The sequence below is a fragment of the Cyanistes caeruleus genome, chromosome 3 (assembly GCF_971803275.1).
Source record: "Cyanistes caeruleus chromosome 3, bCyaCae1.hap1.1, whole genome shotgun sequence".
In the NCBI taxonomy this organism is placed as follows: domain Eukaryota; kingdom Metazoa; phylum Chordata; class Aves; order Passeriformes; family Paridae; genus Cyanistes; species Cyanistes caeruleus.
This window is the reverse complement of record NC_141703.1, coordinates 107881446-107901624: the sequence shown is the minus strand read 5'-3', so window position 1 is coordinate 107901624 and position 20179 is coordinate 107881446. Positions and strand designations below refer to the sequence as shown.

At 42.3% G+C, this 20179-nt stretch overlaps 1 protein-coding gene across 3 annotated transcripts in view; it reads right to left on the bottom strand.

The window, feature by feature from the left end:
• Positions 1 to 18932, bottom strand: part of CADM2 (cell adhesion molecule 2) — a 579337-nt gene extending 560405 nt beyond the window's left edge. Inside the window, exon 1 of one of the 3 annotated variants that reach the window (XM_086883564.1) lies at positions 18327 to 18932. In XM_086883564.1, the coding sequence (XP_086739690.1) occupies positions 18327 to 18387 (61 nt within the window). In that variant the 5' untranslated portion in view covers positions 18388 to 18932. The remainder of the gene's footprint in view (positions 1 to 18326) is intronic. The other 2 variants (XM_086883566.1, XM_086883565.1) reach the window with 2 other exon arrangements.
• Positions 18933 to 20179: the final 1247 nt, after the last annotated feature.

Sequence of the window (20179 nt, the reverse complement as noted above, 5' to 3'; positions counted from 1 at the left end):
GTTCATAGAGGGATATTCACCCTCTGGATTGAGGCTAGTCAAGCACACAGCATTTGGATTAGAAGCATGAGATACTTGTCACTATATAAAAACTGAATTGAGGAAGTCACTCAAGCTGTTCTGAAATCAGGCACAGGAAGAACCAACCACAGGAACACGAATATCATTACTGAAGAGATCCCAGAGAGAAAAAAAATATAAAAAAAAATAAAAGGTGGAGAAATGAGGTAATATAAATTTGCAAAATATTTTTTATGAAAAATCAATACTTAATGTTTCACCCTGAAAAGCATTTTATTTTATTACAGAAAGTATGTGAGGCTCAAGCATGTTCAAGGCATGTAATTTCTTAATTCTTATTATGGTGAATGATGGGAATGAACATATTTACACATTTTAAGCTGCAATTAAATTAGGACTGAACTGTGCAGTGAGGCTGAACTCACACGTGGCAGGGATTTTGTGCACATCTGAAATTGTGTTATTTCCCTATACTTTACAGCAGGCAGTCCACCCTTCATGCCTCATACCACATGTCCTGTTTCTCTCCCTTCTGCCATATCACTGTGTATTGGTCCTATTCCTCTCCTTTCCACCCAGCATTTCAGAACTGCCTGAATTTCCCCATTTCCTGCTCACCATAACATCCCTACGCTGCTTTGTGCTGCCCAGGAGAGAGAAAACCAACCCAAGCCCTCATTCCATCTACAGCCTCTTCCACCTGGTGTCTCCCAGCCTTGCAAATCCTGCCTAGATGCTTCCCCCTCCTAAATGTGCACACTCAGGCCTGGAGGTGATGGAGATTAGCCCTGAAACTCCAGGATCAGTGATTTGGTGCCTACAGAAGATCAGGCGTGGCAGCTCCCCTCGCTGCAGCCTCTGGAAGCCAACAATAAAAGCAACACATCTGCCACTGGAAATTCGAGGGATGTACGTCACATGCATAATGAAATTCATGCTATCATGTTTTTTGGATGTATTACCTTTTAATCTTGCTAGTAAATAGCCTAATCTTCTACAGGAGAATTACTGCTTAACAAAAAACCCTCAAATGAAGAAAGAAAATGTTCATTAAAGCACATTCAGTGAGAAACTTGAGGTCTTTTGAGTGACTTGGTGTTGCAAATTTCAGGTTCTTTTTGTGAAAAAGAAGGTTGCATTAACACTTAGATTTGTTACCATTTCAGATTACTTTTTATAGGGTTAATAAGCTGAAAAGCTTGCAAAATAAGCAAAAAGCTTAAAAGCACTGCAAGTATTTATATTGAGCGTTTGCGTTTCCATTTGTTCAGCTTGTCTTGGAGTCTAAGAAATTCACAGCCTCAAAATATGAACTGCAGCTACAAACAGCACAGAATTTAACCAAAACTAGCTGAAATTGATGCATTTAAGGAATGGCAAGTGGACACCCACCCATTTCATAGAAATTAATTATGTCTCCTCAGTGAAGAGCATCTGTTTCACGAAAGTAGGACAAAGGCTGGAATGTGGCATGGCCTTTCACATCCAGCATTAACCAGATGACCCACAATGACCTGGAACAGCATAATTCTGACTCTGTTGAACCAGCCAGTACCAGGTCTTCCATAACTCAGCTGCATTGACATCAACACTTAAAAAAAAAAATTAAATTAGTACACATTTTGGACGTAGCTTCTATTTACAAAGAGCAAAAATACACATTTTGGAGGGGATGTTTTCACATTTCACTTTCAGAACACTTCAATTATTGCATCTAAGTTGTCTTTAGTTTTGGGCAACTTTCTCACCAGAAGCCAACTCATGCATGGACATTTATTAGCTTTGAATGCAGTGCAAATAAAGTGACATTATATACATGCATACATATATTATGTGTGTGTGTTTATACAGAGTTAAGCTTCATTTAAATGTTTATATACAAATACAGTTAAAACTGTAGTTAGAACATATTAAATAAATGCAGTGTCTATACCTCCTATTTTTTCTTAAATAACAGAAAATGCAACCTGACTTTTCTCCAAACTTCTGCACATGAATTTCTGATGACCACTGTAGATGTTGCATCTTTAAGTGGACTACATCTCATTCAAAACTCTGAATTTCAACATGCATTTTTAGCAGTCTACACCAAGACTAATGACTAGATCTGGTTTAGTACTTTGCTAGGATGAGATGATACTAAAAACTCTCACTGAGAAGAATGGGACATGTATTAACAAAAAGTTAGATGGTTGTGTTTGCAAAGAGGAGAGTAAGGGAAACCAGTGTACTGAAGATTAATTACACAAGGCTAATTAGACCAGCCACAGCCCCATGATGTTTCCAGCTCAAGGACTTCTTTGGAGAGCTCCACTTTCAGCCCCTTAACCCCTCACCATAAGCTCAGAAGATGTACTTCATATGGAATAAGACATACTCAACTAAAAGGGTTAGACCAGAAGGAAGAGCTCAAACTTGATATTTTGTCTGTCATGGCATTTTGTGATGAGAAAGCCCCAAAAATGAAAATGTTGAAAGATACTTGCCAGCAGACCCAGCAAGGAGACAAAAGAATTAATGAATCAATAATCAAAAATTTAGCCAACACTTTAGGAGGCTGAAAGCTTTATTCATTATATCACTTTTCTGAACAAATTTTAGTTCTCACACCATCTCAGAAGACTATTTGGTGGGGTGGGGGAAGATTTTTTTTATTTGCTGAGATCATCAGACAACTTAAAAGCACGTAGAAGTGCAGACTGCAGAACAGTGGTACTTACTTAACAAATCCATTCTGGGATGCAGCTGCTGACAAATAGGCATAGATAAAATGGTTCTGTTATATGCACGAGGCTTCTACATGGCAATTACTTAAAATTTACAGCTTATGCACTCAGCAAGTTGAGAAAAATGCCAACACTTTATTATGGGACTGAATGACTTTTCACATACTGTGACTGCACCTTTGAATTTTCACAAGCAGGTACAGAGCAGACACATGGGCATGCTTGCAATTCCAACTGCAAAAAGTCATAGAGAACACACAAGTTACAGTAACAATATCACCTTGATATTATCTGAGCATTGAAACCGATTACTTATACATTTCACAATGAAAATTAACAGAATTACAAATAATACAGAGATGAAAAAACACAAAAAAACCTGCTTCACTTTAAATAACTGGTTTCATGGTAGAAGAGCTAGACTTCGGAATTTTATTCATATTTTAAGTGTTGCTGGCAAAGTTTCTTCAAATTCTTCAGAGAAGTGGGGAGACAGAAGGGTGACTGGCAAAAAAAACCCCCAAAAACTCCTTTCCTGGGTACTTGGAATATTTGTACAGAGTCAGCTAACTAACTGAATTAGGTTCATCAAATATCATGCAATAATTTCCCTATCTTCTTGATCCTTTATTTTCAGTATTGATATAAACAGATGTACACAAACAATTCCTTGACTATCTCAATTTCAATTTAATTCTGTTTGCAATGTTATGCACAGATAGAGATTTACAAGATTAATTGATCATGACAAACACTGTGAAACAACTCTCAAAAAAAATTGTATCACTATCATGAGCCTGAGTAGCCTTAGAGCTCAATTTAGTTAGTGTTAACTTTAAGAAGTTAAATTCAAAGGTTCTGAGATCCCACTAGCAGGGAAACAGAGGAGTGAGCAGTGTTTCCTCTAAATATTAATTATTTCCTTTAGATTTCATACTTGGAATAAAGACTTCAGGTAAAATTCTCTCTGTGTACAGGTCCATTTAGTTTTCATCTGAGCTCTGAAGTGTGAGTTGCCTAAAAGTGTGCAAAAGAAACAAACCAAAGTCATACCCAACCCATCTTGCTTTGACTATATTTGAAAATAACCAGCTACTATAACTGTGGCAACTGAAACATTATGAAAACAAAGGGAAAGTACTTGTAAATATCAAAAGAAAGTACCTAAAAACTTAAAAGTGGTGCAGCAGCAGCAAAAGTTGAGATAATGTTATGAAAAACAAGGTAGTTCTCTATTGCCCCCTTCTCCCAGCCCTTCCACAGATACCATGGAAATTGAGTGTAGATCTCTTTTTCACTAAATCAGACATTAATGCTTAGTGTTACCCCATTATCCTTACTCAAATCCAAACAAAAGGGGGGAAAAAAAACAAGCAAAAAACAAACAAAAAAAATCACTGGTAACAGGTGACAACAGGTTCTTCATGCTTTTGGCCCAAAACAGGCAACAATTTCATGTTTATTCAATATTATTCTTCAGCTGATTTAATGAATTTAAAATATCAGGACTTATAGCAACACACTGACATAAAAACAAAACAGAACAGAAAGGTAAAAACCCAGACAGAGAAAGAGGGATCAACTCCCAGATATAAAGAGAATAAAACCTGAAAATAGAATACAAAGCCTAAATCAAAGAATGTTGGAAAAAATATATCATTTTCTCACAAATAGAAATGCAAAGTATTTTACAGCTCCTTTACATTGTGGCATTTTCCTGGATTAGAACAGTAACCTTATATACGGTGTCATCTTGCACTTCACATACGAATTATTCATTGCAATGTAAGCCAAGGGAAAAAACCTACTGTGCCAATCTAAATGATTTCAAGCAGAAGTTACCTAAAACTCAGTACCTTATTCAGATCTCTCCCCATAGTGGTAATACTCAGCAGGAGGGAAAAACAAATGAAGCATAAAGTATTATTTTAAAGCACTAAGAAAGCAAATCTGAGCTTTTGTGATCACAGAATCATAGAAAGAGAGAATGGCCTGGGTTGGAAGGGACTTGAAAGATCATCTATTTCCAACCTCCCTGCCTTGGGCAAGGACAGCTTTCATGCTTTTGGAATCACTGTATTTCCCAGAACCTAAACAGAACAAAAGAAATGAAGATAATTTTCATCATATTTCCTCTGTTTTGAAATAATAATACACCTCTCTCTTCCTGAGATCTAAGGATCAAGCAGCATCCATTTTCTAAAAAGTTATTTTGGAGTGTTGCAGAATATTGTGGAAATCACAGGACATTTTCAGTGCACTGGGCTTAAATTAGATTCTTTAACTATTTAAACTAATTAGAAAAACTAACTTAGAAAAACTCAGAAAAGTCAGTAAAACAACAGCAGCTCTGGTTCTAACACCTCATTTCTTCACATGTCCATGCTGAGCTGCTTTGAAAGGAGTGGGCTGGTGCAGGAAGGCTTATAAGTGGTCCTTCATTTATTTATTGACAGCCCACCGCCAACACAGTACATAAATGATCAATTTTAGTGGTTTTGAATCACAACACTTGTAAAGAAGTAACTACTTATAATAAATTCTCTCTCTTTCCAGTCAAATATTTCTTTAGGAGGACACTTGCACATAGAAGGACTTGATTCAGGGGTCCAAAACTTCCTGAGAAAAAGAGGAAAATGCTGCAAAAATTAAGTACTTGCAGTAATTTTTAGTATGTGCTAATCCACAGGCCAAACTACGGTCTCTGGGAGAAAGTAGAAACTTCTGAAGGTAGCTGTTTTGATAATTTTCAATTTATAATAGTCATTCAGAAATCTTCTGCACACCTCTACCCAATTACAGTTCAGAACATTTAATCTATTAACATAGCCCTTTTAAAAGTAAATAGTCTGCTAACCCATGCAAATTGAAACACTCTCTCTGAGATGCAATTCTGCAATAAAGAAAGTGCTAAGCACTGAAGTAATTCTGGCAGTGAGTTTTTATTAATAGTTTTTAACCATAAAAGTTATGTATAAACACTATATGCACTTTGTATAAACACTATACAAAGTCCATTAACACACAGAGCATAATAAAATGTGACTCCTGCTTCAGAGCTAAGAATATTTGCTTGTTAGCAATAAAAAGGGATTTTTTAAAAATTTTTTGTGAATAGCAGCTGTTTTGGGTTTCATTCCTGTTTCCAAAAATAAATTGAAACATCTTTTGGTGATTTCCAAACATTGGAACTACTTCTGTGACATTAAAATCTCACAAAAATCAACATAAAATGAATCAATGCTTTTAACGTTGGTAGGTATGATTTGCAATTGTATGGGTATTATTTGGATACTTGACTAAATGTCCCATTTGTGTCAAGTAAAAGCATTTTTTGATTGTGCATTATTAAGCATAAAGTACAAACCAAACTTTCTGTTTCAGATTCCACTCTGTTTTGCAGCACTTCAGAAGGAATAGGGGAAATAAATTCCCTGAAAAAGTGTTCTCACACTCCTCCACACAGCTGCAGCTTATTTTTTATGTAATAAGTAATTACATACTTAGAGCAGACACATTTCTAACTCTGACCTAGCCAGAGCACATTTTCATTTCTTTTTCAGTGCAGAAGTACATTTTCCCCTTATTTCTTTATCTTCCATCTGTTCTTTCAACGTTTTAGTTTAAGCAGTGGTCAATGAGAGGCACTTTCTACCGAAGTGCTGCATACTGGAGTTGGATTCTAATTAGACATTTATTATTCTGCTGCAACATTAAACACTAATAAAACAAATCTATCTTGATCCTAGGCAGTGCATTATAATCTAGCTTCACTATTTCTTATTGCAGCATTAATGGCATTGAGACAAGACAGTGATTAAAAATTTATATTTTTTGTAAATGGAATGAAACTTAATAAATTGGTTTTCTTGTTTAATTAATTGTGGTTTATATACTGCTACTACAGAATTACAACAAATTTCTTCCAGCAATTATTGATGATCTCATTGTGAAGTTAGCAAATTAGTCCCAAAGTGTTTAAGAAACCAACAATGGAAAAGGATTAAAAATGTTCACACATCCAAACAAGCTAAACTGATTAGAACAAATAATCCTAAATATAACACCAAGAATAGAGTCTAAAAAAGTTATTTGAATTAACTCCAAAGTCATTCAAACTGTAAATAAAAGTTTATCACCATGCTGAATAAAGCTACACCATTTGTTCAATGCAAAAGTTCTTTTCCATAATGTATAAAGTGTTGTATTCTGCAATCATTAGCTGTTAAAGTAGAACTCTCAATGAAATCTGAAACAATAACTTCTAACATTTAAGACAGCTAAATTCATTTTTGAGAAGTAGTAGGCTGGTGTTCTCAGTCCATACTTAAGAATTCAGCTAAGCAACAAAGATGAAAGAACAGCACCACCTAGTTCTCTATTTAAAAGTTTTCAAATATCATCATCCATTGATTTATTTTTGCAATCTAAATTCACATATGTGTGTGTATTCTGCAATAAAATCTGTCACGCTGCCACAGGAAACAATACTAACAAGTTTGTCAGGAGTTATTAAAGCATCTGATGTAGATGCTGTACAAGAGTACACTGTGAAAAAAAAAAAAACCAAAAAAAAACAAACCCAAAACAACTTTCACATGCAAGAATGGCAGAGACTTGCAATAACACAAATCTTGTTCTGAAGCACCAGAAGCACTGGATGGATTGCTCATCTTTTCTTAATTCTACTCTTGGAACTATTTCCTTAATTTACCCAAAACATTGTACTTGTATTGATTCCCCTGTACAATAACCTGACACTTTATAGCACATACACATGTTCCAGATACAAAATATATATTCACAATATAGACATCCCCAGAGCCTCAGTAATGTGTTTAAACAACTTGTTGGCCAGCTGTTTCTCAGATACTTTTCTGTTCCGCAAGCAGCAGAAGCCTTTCACAAATGAGGTAGATATTTCTGGATATTTCTGGACTGAAAGTTTTTCATGTGAAGAATTCCCCTTTTAGAGAATGAGTGGTGTGTATTGGGACAATCCAGAAGTTTACCAGAAGGCAAGAGCAGCACCTAAGAAGCTGCCTACTCCTACCATGCAAACTTCTTACCCAAGCTGTAGTACCACGGCTGCCAATGTTTAAATTTAATAAGCACATTGCTACACATGCAGAGCACTTATTCCATTTTTTTAAACATGCTAGATTTCCTAAGTTCTCACTCAGCTCAGGAGGACATAATAGAAGTGGAACTGTATTTCTGGAGACATCTTCTGTTATGACATTGATATTCATAAGTCAACTCCAATTTCTCATACATTTCACTGGATCTTTTCTGTAAGCCTCTTAATTGAAACAGCACAAGTGACATTGATACTTTGAGTATTCTGGGTACACTGCATTCTGCAGTGAAATGGCTTGTCTTGCGGCATAATAGAGAAAATGGGAGTTAACTGCACCTACAAAGTGCATTAGCTGCATTTGAATGAAATGTTCAAGTCAAACAATTGATTTCTCTTAACTCAGAATGAGGAAAATTAAATGGGGCTATGCTGAAATGCTCTCATGCAGTACATTTGTACCAGTCTGTGTAAGTTCATCTCAGTTCCCAGATTTCCTATGGTGACTTTTGAAGTATTTTCAGCTCTCATATTTGCCCTGTCCTGCTTATGCCTGTAGGAAGTCTTCCTTGCTTTACTGATGCAAAAAAAATCAGGTGAATGGACAAAAGAGACTGGAGCTTTATGACCACCCCTGTAAAAAAGCATTTGAAACTGGTGTCCCTGGCAGAAGGCAGGTTCCAGTGCCAGGGACTGACTCCCACTGGTTCTCCTCCTCACCTCTGTTAGTGCACACTTGAGGAAGGCAGAGAAGTAGTGGAAAGACAGCACTAATAATTAAAAATGAAACAAAAACAAATAATAAAAAAAATGGAAAAGTAGTTCTAAGCCTCCTATCACATCCATCTCAGGTATTTTCTCCACAAAGTAGTAAGAAGGATGTCCTCTCACAGCTGCTAGAGAATGCACTTCCCCTAAAATCTTGACTTGTTTCATTCCATTTGCTGTGGAGAGGAAGAAGTGGAAGTCACAGCAGGAGACAGCTGAGAAGTCCCACTGCATCCTGCAAACCTGCAGTCGTACAGGGGTTTGCTCCAGCCTGGTCCTCAGAGATGTCTTGGTCTTTCACAGCAAAGGCTTGTGTGTTACCTCCAGAAGGGATGTTTTATTCCTAGAGAAATGAGCTGTCCCCGTGCCCTGTCCTCCATCCACCAACATCCTCGGCGCCATCCATGGAGGCCACTGAGGCGCTGTCCTGGCACAGCTCGTGCCTTGCAGAATTGACACATCAATGTAAACAGATTAGACAGGATCCAAATTTGAGGCCTTTATCCTCACAATCTTAAGAAAGCAAATCCCTCATGCATACAGAGCAGGGCTACTGCTGCTTCCCCACCATAAGCCTTGAGGCAGCAAACAGAAGGAAAAAAAGAAACAAGTGGGGTTTTTTTTCTTGGCAGGTATCCTGGGCAGACAAGGCCTAGAGGGAGATTACTCTGCATTCATCTGTGACCAGCCAGTCACATATTTTGATATTTATTTCTGAAGATATTTACTTTCTAAAAAAAGTTCAGATGATAGGTTTTTAACAACCAATTAAAAGGGGAAAAAAAAAAAGCCTATATTAATTCTAAACAAAAACATTTCCTTTGTTTACTTGAAATGATAAAGACTACTAGAATCTGTTTTCCTGTTGGGATTTATGGTATATTTCAGTTTGCAATAGTCTAATGAACACTAAGTGCATCTGCACTCCCAAATCCTGTGGCACAGATATCACAGCAAAGACTGTCCTTTATAGCACATGTTCCACTGCCTTCTTTATCCAGATTTCCTGTTACTCCATTTTGCAATTTACCATTGGATCAGGAAGAGAGTCCTTTTGTAGAACACAAGTATCACTTCTTTTTCTAAAATAAAAAAGCAAATCTGTACAAAATCTGGCATCTCTTTTTCTCAAAATTCAAAGTCAGCTTGGGAAATTCCACAATTCCATTGCTTTCAAAACCACTTCTCCTCCCCCCGCCCCCAGATATTGCTTCCACAAAATATATAAAAGCCTAGTCACTTAAACCAATGTTATATTCCAAGCTATTTTGAAATTACATTAATCTTATGTGCTAAGCATATGTGAAAGTCCCATTAATAATAAGTCTACAAGGCAGTGAGGTTTTTTATCTATCATAAATAAAAACAAATGGCCCATATATTTCTATTGATTATATGCTTTTCCAGTGGCTCCCAAATTCACCATTCAGAATGCAGCAAGGCAGCAACGATTTATAATATGCAAAACAAAGATGGCTTAGAAAGCTGAAAACATTTTAATTTTATTCTGGTCCAATTCTAAAATTCAGGCTTATTTTATGGGGAAAGTACTGAAATTATGTGAGCTTTGGACTACTCTTTAGGGAGTGAATGAGATTTATTCAGTCTAAGAACAGTATGAATTTTGCATTTTGCACACCCAAAAGAAGCATTAATCAGAAGTTTGTAAACCACAAACTTTACATTTACTGAGGACAGATATGCCACGTGCTTGACAAAAAAAAAATTAAAAAAAAATCCATATAATAAGAATGGCAAATAGTTCTGAAGAAGATGAGCAAACAGTCAAGGTTCTAACCCATACTTAAATTATTTATACCCTGGCTGTGGTTCAAAACCACACCATCTTGACTGTGTTCATATGAGCAGTAGTCAGGATATGCCCTAAGTGTCAGACTGAGGGCTCCAGCCTTTAGAGAAAACACAGTCTTTAAAGCTAATTCACTGCTAATTTGGTTTTATACCAAAAGATGAGACACACTTTTTAAATATACAATGTCCTGTCAATTGTACAACCTGATATTTAAGTTCTGAAAAGCACCTCAGTGTTAGGGGTTGCCACTTTTGCTACAATTGGTTTTAAGTTAAAATTGAAGGGATTATTCCCTTTTGACTACACACATATAATTTGTCATTAACCACAATCATCACTGAACATTTGGCACTTCTATCTTCCTCCATATCAATCCAAATCTCAACTATTTTTCATAGTGTTACAAGGCTACATGATACAAGCCTGAAGAACATCATTAACATTATTAGAAACCTGCAATGGAAAAGTTAAAAAATTGTAAAGTTATGAGTGAACTGCAATGCCAAGAAGATGCTTCACATGCCATTCAAGAATCAGCATGTTAGTTTAAGGTTTCCTCCAAAAACAAGAAGTTCTTTCCTTCTCACTACTATTATCTTAGTTGTTAACAAAAGAATTCATATGAATGGAATACTTCAGTATATTATTTGATGACCTTTCACAGATTTGGGATACTTTGTTAATCCTTGAGTAGTAATCAGTTTAATGAGTAATATTTCTAGACACTGCAATTATTCTCCAACTTGCAAATGGCTGCAATTCGATGTTTTTGTGTATTTGAAGACATACAAAATCTCATTCAGTTGAAAAAAATTCAAGAGTGAAAATAAGTTTTTTCATTTATCAAATGAAGTCTCTATATAAACTGCAAATCAGTGGAGAATTCTTCACTGTTCTCCAGTGTACCACAATAAAGCACCAACTAGAATGTCAAGATTTAAACCATATAAAAACATATTAACACTCACGGAAGGAAAAAAAAAATTGAATACTTGAAAAGGGATAAATAAATATAAAATGAACTTGATGCTAGAACACACTTTTTACAATCTTTTAATTAAAAGAAATTTGATTGCTTCTGCTTCAACTAGTACAGCTTTTCCCCTGGTTAGGGACTAACCAGAACAGCCTTCCTGCCTTATAGCATAGCAGGAATAAAAGCAGGTCAAGTTACACTGTTAATCCAGCAGATGTAGGTCAGTTTGGGATAAATATCGGAACAGACAGCAAATACCACAGTGCCCGTGCCTACTACAACTGCTGCTGTGAAGTAATTTGGTCTTACTCTCTTCAGAGCTGTCAGTCAGTGGCAGTTCTTGAATCTCCAGTGCTGAACTTCGGGAAAAAACAGAGTTTTAAGACTCCAGTGGGTCTGTACAGCTGTGCTGCCTATTCAGCTTCTGCCAGAAGATGCAGCAATAACGCAGTGCATCATTTATTGATGATAAAGGTGTAACTGCACCTTCATAAGAGGTCACAGATTAATTCTGCATGTAGCAGCAGACCCTGGTTCCTTCACCTGAGGTTTATTAATTGAATTACCATGACTAGAACCATTGCTTGATTAATGCTGTGGTATACATGAGGTTTAAAAAATCACCAGGATATTTTTACCTCTAACATAAGAAAACAGTATCCCCTGCACTGTCCTTCCCAACAAACTAGTTACACATAGATGATAGAGGGAATATCAAAGCTATTTAAACAACCACCATACTGGATATGTGATGATGCTGAATATGTGTTGTTTTATTAAAAAAACTGAAGCTTGCCAACTCCCTTCACAGAACAAAGGAAAAGCTGTAGTTCAGGAATGAATCTCCAAATGAACAAAACTTACACAGCAAAATTCTCAGCTCCAAAAGAACTTTAGGGGTTTGAATTGAGGAACACACTATAATTATTTTTCTGAAACTGAAGAGCAGCTGCCTATGGAGAGTTAATAATATTTATCAGCTATTTAAGAAAAAAAAGGATAAATCTAAATTGAATATTATAAAACAGAAAAAAAAAGATAAATGCATGACTTGATACTAATGCAAAACTATATTAAAATTTATTTGCTGCTACTGGAAATGCAAAAGTTATAAAAGCACTCACACTTTCCAAGAGCCATTTGATCAAACTAGAAAGCAGTAAACACAACTCAACTCACTGTTGGGAGGAAACAGTCTGTCCTTCAAAAATCCCAAACTTGTCAAGACAGCAAAAGCATTCCTAAATAAGGCTTACCAAGGTCCCAAGATCTCTATTTTGCAAATAAAAGGATAGCAAAGGATGCAAGTATGATTTTATTTTTCACACTTGCAGATGAAGAGATGGGACAATAGGTAGGCCACCTACATTGTTCACTAAACCCTCTGTGCCTGTTCCAAGTTCCACATGCTAAAAAGTCCTACACACCAAACTTCAGCATTAAAGGAGAGTACTGGAAGAACAGCTACACAGCCCCCAGTGTTTTGTCACTGAAATAAATGTTCTTTCCTTCTTTCAACCCTCTCAGGATGCTATTACGATAGTGTCTTATGCATTGATATTTAAAGCACCCATCCTGATCTTAGTATGCATTAACATAAATTGCAAAGATACCTTTTTTGAAAATACTCAGTTCTTTCCAAAATGTTTTCATTATGGAGGAGAATAATTGTTCAAGGGCAAATTCCTGAGAGAAATCATGATTTTACAATTTATCCCTTGCCACTGGAACATGATATTTGCCTTTCTTCCTTTCAAACACACCTCAAAAACTCCTTGGGAAGAAGGGATATGCTCATTAAGATCATACTTAATATCGATGCAATCCCAGAGGATACACACACTAAACTGTGTCTAATAGTTTTACCATTTTGCATTTGTTTTAGGATGTGTACTTTAAAAAGCATGTCAGTGGCATTTTCTCTACAGAAGACCCTGCATTGTCTTGAGAGGGCCTAACTTTTGAGAGTTTCTGCCTGCTGTTCAACTCAATTAAAACAAAATTGAAGTAATCCTTCTTTCTCTTGAATAAGGAATTAAGAGGACAAAATCCCCTATTTCTACATTTTTAAGTGTTAGATGGGTAGGGAGTCACTGTTCTAGCTCAGTCAACCACACTTTGGTTGGTTATAGAGCTGTTCTTTAGGCAAGCACCTGATGTCGATGTCCACACCATCTATGACTGCTGTTACCAGTCACTTAATCAACATTTGTAATGCACAAAAGAGAGAAAAAAGGGGAAAAAAAAGAAAAAAGAAAAATCACCTCAAAATCCAAGCTTCAATTTACATAGCAATATTAAAAGAATAACTCCTATTAAGAGAATAATTCTTTGGTGGAAAGAGTAAGGGTAATCTCATTCAGCACATTTTGTCAATAGTAGGATGAGGCCAGAGGGATGAGAAAGCTAATTATGAGAACTAAGGCTTCTATAATAATAAACTATAACTTAGAGACATTTACAGTACATTATCATGGAATTGCAACTGACAAGTAAATTTAAAAGCAGAGGCAGATTGACTATTCTACGTTTATGAAATAACATTTTTTAAAAAAGTAAGAGGAACAAAACTAACAGGAAAGTAGACAAGAATTTTTTTCAACAGAGGTTCTTCTGTTGATCAGCATTTCTGTGGAATTACTTCTTTGGTGACAAACTTCAAAACTATTTGCTGCTGATTTCATGGTAGAAGCCTGATAAATACTTTGAGTGCAAGAGTGATAAATATTTGAGTGAGTAATCCCTACTCATGTACTCCACAGGGAAGTTGTGGGATATCATCAGTGGGAATCTGGATTGTTCAGTTACTTCATGCTCTAAACCTTAACTGCTGTAGGATGACTATCAATGAGAAATCATGAAGAAATCAAGCAAAATAATTCATAAAATATGAACTAGCCTGAGAACTAAGTAGGTAATAAGCCTACCAAGCCTTGATTGATGGAAGTCATACCAAGACAGACACCATCAAGCAGAGTGAAAAATTTTATGTTTCAACTTGCATCTAAAATATTCCACACAGAGACTGTGCAACAACTACTTCCTTTCATTATGTAATTGTGTATGCCCCCACAGTACCTACAGAATTAAAACTACATGCATTTGACTCGCTGTACACTGTATTAGCATATGAACACTCAGCTGTCAAGACAACCCCTGTGCAGGCAGCCTTGGGTTGCCAAGGTTTTGCTAACAGAAATCCAACTGAAAATTCAAAACAAAGTCTAAATACACAAGATATTGAGTAATGTGCAACAACTTCATCTTAAATCAGCTTAGAGGATCTCATAAGTAGTCATATCCATGTTTGCCCAGGTTTGTTTGCAGTTTTTTTTTATTCTGCTTGCAACAGATCTGGGCTAACGAAAAGAGTCTCGCCCGCGAGCAATTACCTGTCTTGGCTGATTTGTTGCATCAGTGACCACAGTTCCTGACAAATTAAAGAGTCCCTACATTATTTTCATTAGTAGACAGGTTACAAGCATTTGAAGCATCTGAAGCAACCGCACTGAGAAGATTTGCCCAGTGTTGGCAAAATCTTGGAAGTGGATCGTTTGCTCCCACACATGGCAGCATCCAGTGCCTTCTCGGAGCCAAGCACATTAAGGCATTAGATGCCATTTGCATTATCACACAGCAGGGGGCTACAGCAGCTACAATTCCAGGATAATCCGAACATGTGTCTGTATCCTATGAATCCAGTAGAACTATTTTTATTGTTACAGTTTCTCAGGTGGCGACTCTTGACAATAGCGTGCTTACTCGTCAGATTGCATAAAAACAGCTCAGATGAAGCACTTGAGTTATTCTAAAGACATGCTCCCCCTACAACTGTTAAAATTTGTGTAAGACTACATTCGTGAAGTCAAAAGACAATCAGAATGAAAACAAAAACTAAACTAACTAACCCAAAAATGTGAGGCTGGCTGAAAACATAAATAACAGGTTAACCCCCTGGGACATCATTTAAGTACTCCAGGCTCATTACAGCGCACAAGTTAACAACAGCAGCGGCCAGAGATCCCACACTTTTCACAGCAAACGCTGGAGAGGGCAGAGCAGACGAATACCGTCCCTGAACTCAGCTGACAAACTGCTTCCCAGCTCCACATGTTATTAGTCCCTCTCCCACCTCCATCACTCCCCTTTCACAGCAAGCAGTTGACACTGGGCTCTTTTACTTCTTGTTTGCCTCCTCTCTGAAGGGACTGCTTGCTGCTAATGCTATTCCATGCACAAGCTGAGAAGCATTATTCTATGTCCTCTTCCCTCAGCTGATGCTTCATCAATACTCAGGACAGATTCCTTAAGCAAGACTCTCCACAGATCTTGCCAGAAAGCCAAACTTTCATACAGGACACATGTCAGCTTGACTCTGTGACACCATACCTTTAATTAGTGTGAGTTTCACCAACAGAAACCATTGGTAATTACAGTTCAGAAGTGCTTCGCATCCTCAGGACAAAGATGTTATTCCCATCAGATCTGACAGAAAAACCTGCATCTCCCATGGCCCACAAACAGAAAACTGGAGGAATCTAATAAATCCATTGAGCCACTTCACAGTACAGTTTGGGGATGTAAATCAAGACAACACGAAAAGCCGCTTTTAAATGCAGCTATTAAGATATCAGCAAGAAATGTGTCTAATGGTGTGTCTGCTACTTCTGTCAAAATAAATGGCAGAGACTGAAAAAACAACATTCATGAAGTTGCACTTTAAGGTGGACCAAAAGAATTTGATATTCTTTTGGATACAGCTGCCACTGAGGACAGCCTTATAGAATATATTTATTCATCTCCTCCATTCTCCTTTACCTTAAGAAACGAGGGTCAGAGAAATTACTTCCTCTCACTTCTGCCTGAGTGTTACAGGTTCTTTATATCTCCTAGAAAGAACACTCTGGTGAAGTGTGGTACACAGAGAGCCTAACTATTTCCGATTGAAGTTTTAATCGGGAGCTGCAAAAATAATTGTATGGGAAACTGAAGGGAGGGGAGATGTTTTACACACGCAGAGGGCAAGCCGGGTAATGTGTTAAGCATCACTTTTCCCCATCTGCAAGGACAGGCCCAATCTGGTTATTTTCACACAGTCACAATCAGATTTGCACTACACCCCATTTCTTGCAACACGTTTTGTACCTTATGCAGTTCACAGAGTTACATTCTGCCTGGCACGCTCTCTAAACTGCAGTGAAAGACATCACTGTTTTTAATCACTGGTTTACTCTCAAAGCTGCGCCGCGCTGAATGCGGCTGATTGCATCTTAGGAAAGATCAAATCCTCCTCCTCCAGCAGCAACCCCGATTTTATTGGTGACAGAAAGTCAGTCCAGAGGCTTCCCACCCCCAGCTCCGTTGCAGGGCAATGAATTGACAATTCACAGGGAAATGGAAAAGGCAGAGAGGAGCCAGCCCCCAGGTGCAGCGCGCCGCACATGCCCCCATAAATAATCGTGTAGAGCACCAACACAGCAGCTCCTTGTGCCGTGACGTACCGGGCAGCCCATAAACATCGGCAAAGAATACAAATAATCCGCCCGACGGACCCGTCCTTCGCACCTGCCCGGCGCACTCCCTTCCCCTCCCATTCCTTCTCGCGTCCTCGACCGGGAACTTCCCCGCGGGGTGGAGCGGGGGCACTGGGGGGGGTTTGGGAAATTGGGGTGTCGGGGAGTGAGGATCCCGCGTTTCGGGAACCCGGGCGGCTGCCCGTGCCCCCGCTCCGGGCTGCCAGCCGCGGCTCCCTCCGGAGAGATCGCCCGACACATGACGCAGCCATGTGAAACGCGAAATATATTAAACTTGACGTGAAATGGCATGACGGAGGCGAGCGGGGGAAAAAAAAAAATAAAATAAAAGGGAAAAAAAAAAAAAATCTACAAGGCCACTTAGTTTAATCGACTCTTCGCTTCTCCCTCCCAAACCGAAACACCCCGCACGCCGAGAGAGGGAAGGGAAGGGAGATGCCCCGCCGGCCCCCCGCATCCTCCCGGAGGACCGGGGACGGCCAGCGAGTTGCAGCGGGGTGGCTCCCCGGGCCCCTCCGCAGCCGCCGGGCCGCGGGGCCGCCGCCCGCTCCCCGAGCGCCGCCTGCCACCGCGGGGTCCCCGCCGGGCGGGGTGGCCGGGGGGCCGCGCCGCCGCTCTGGCAGCGAGGGGGAAAAGTCCCGGCGGCAGCGCAGCGCGGTGGGCTCGGCTGGCGGCTCGGCTCCCGCTGGAGCGGGGAGGGCTGGGGGAAGCTCCCCCGCAGGCGGCCGCGGCGGCCGCTCCATCCCACTTTGCCGGATAACGGGAACGAGGGGGAGCGGCGGCGGGGAGGAGGGAGAGGGGCATACATCCAGTCTGGAAACTAGCTGCAGGATGAGCCGCCTGGAGCAGGATGGCGAAGGGATCCGCCGCTGAACCCCCGGCTCATCCGATTACCCTACGTGCACATTTGATGCCTCACACACAGACACGCTCTCCCGGCGGCGGCGCAGCGAGGCGCGGACACCCCCCCATTCCCGGCCCCGCCGGGGGGGCACGGCTGGAGCCCGCACGTTTCCCCGGGATGTTGTTGCAGCGCACACGCCGCTGCTGCGGCTGCACTCGCACTTTCGGGGGCACGTTCGCGGCGGGCGGGCGGGCGGGCGGGCGAGGAGGTGACGGCGAGTCGGGGGGCGGCTGCGGGGGAGTGGGGGGCAGGTGGAGGAAGAAGCGCGGAGGGCGAAGGAGGGCGGGAAGAGGCTGACGAGGGAAGGGCAGGAAGGGTTAACAGCCGTGCGGCGCTTCAGCGCTGGATAGCGCTACCCGAGCGGGAGGCTGGGGGCGCACGGCGAGGGGGGGGAGCGGGTCAGGAGTGGGAGGGGGGTGGAAATCTGGGATGCCCCGGGCCGCGGCGGTGCCCCCCCGGCGTCCCTCCCTCCCCGCGCGTGGGGCAGGGGTGGGGAGGAGGCGGTACCTTGTACGAGGATCCCGCAGAGGCTGTAGAAGCGCAGGAGCGCGCCGGGCTTCAGCCGCATCCTGGGGGCTCCCCTCGGGCTGGGTGGGCGCCAGGCACGCAGATCCGCAGCCTCCCGCCGCTCCGCTCTCCGGGCGCTTCCTTCCCCCCGCAGGAGCCGCCGCCGCCGCCGCCTCCGCCGCAGTGTCTCCCTCGCTGTATCCAGTGGGGTGAGGAGGAGGAGGAGGAGGAGGAGGAGGAGGACCAGGGTCGCGGGGGTGGATTGGGGAGGGAGGAGGAGGAGGAGGAGGAGGAAAGAGCAGCTCTCTCCGCTGGCTCCGACGCTGCTGGGCAGGTTCAGGTTCCCACCGCGGAGCGGTGCCAGGTGCCCCCGCTGGCTCCCCTTGCCCGTGCCGGCGTGCCCGTCCGTCTGTCCGTCCGTCCGTCTCTCCGCTCGCCTGTGCCGGGCTGTCCCGTGCCGTGCCGTGCCACCGCGGGGCGGCGGAGGCGGGGAGGGGAGGATGCGCAGGGACCCCGCTCCCGCTCCGCTCCCGCTCCGCTCCAGCCGCTTCCCGGCGCGAGACACAAGGGCAACCTCCGCTCGCCAGGCTCCCCTGGCCCGGCCCCGCCCCCGCCCCTCGCCCCGCCCCTTTCCGCGCCTGGCCCCGCCCACGGCCCCGCCCGCCCGCCACACCCCGGCCCACCCTGCGCCGAGGCCACGCCCCCACCGCCTCTTTGACCACGCCTCCGTCGCCCAGGCCCCGCCCCTCATCCCCGGCCCGGCCCCTCAGGCCGGCGCGTGACTGGCGCGGGGCGCTGCCCAATAGCCGCTGCCCGGAGTTGGCCGCCTGACCAATGAAGAGCCGCGTTACAAAGCAAAGGGGCGAGCCCCGGGGCCAGGCCCGCCTCGCGCGCCGCTGAGTGACAGCCCACCCGGGCCAATCGCGGGGAGCGGCGGCCGCGCGGCGGCGCCGCAGCCAATGGGCGGCGAAAGCGGCGGGGGCGGGGCGGGACCGGGCGCTGTCCAGGGCCGGTGCTGAAGCGGCGGCAGCGCCGGGCGGGAGCGCCGCGGGACGCGGGCTCGGCCGGGGGCTCATGCGGGGGACACGGCCCCTTCGGCCGGCCCTTGCTTAAATCAAACCCCTTCTCCTCCCTCTGCTTTTCCTCCCCGAAAACAGCGGATGAAACGGCTGGCTGCGTGTCCGTGGGAACGAATCCCGTGCAGGTGCCTTCACCGCGGCGGCGATGAGCTGGGCCCCCGAACAATGGCAATAAAGAGCTTCCTGGACTTTTCGCGGTGTTTTCCGGACTCTGCGTGGCTTGGAGAAAGTTTTTTTCCTTTGGAGGGTTTTTAGGGGAGGGTTCAGCTCGTGGTCCGGAGTGGCTTATTTCCGACAGATAAAGCAGTGTTGTGAGCGTCATGAGAAGTGCGAGGAGGCAGGCAGGCACTCCACCTTTGTGAGCTCGGTGTTTAGCACAGGATGCGCCACCTTTTGCACAAGCCTCTCAGTGAAATCCCAATGCCTGGGTTTGAAGCTGCCGGATCTGTCTGTAAACACCCTGAGGAGGAATTTTGTTGCCTTATCCCATAGAAAGCAGGATTCCCCTGCACCCAAGTGCCTGTTATGACCAGATATTTCTCCAGTTCTGGTTCCATCTTTTTCCTCTTGAGGTTTTCTCTCCAACATCATGCAGCATGTTTCCCACAGTAACTCTGAATTTCCACTTTGGTGTCCCAGCCTTTGACAGCAAAGAGCTTTGTGGAGATAAATAGTGAAATAGTGTCACCTACAGGAGAGGGGAGTTCTTTAAAAGCTCATTTCTCTGGAGGGGGCATGGTCTCAGATTGTCAAGGAGGTGCAATCAGTTGTCAA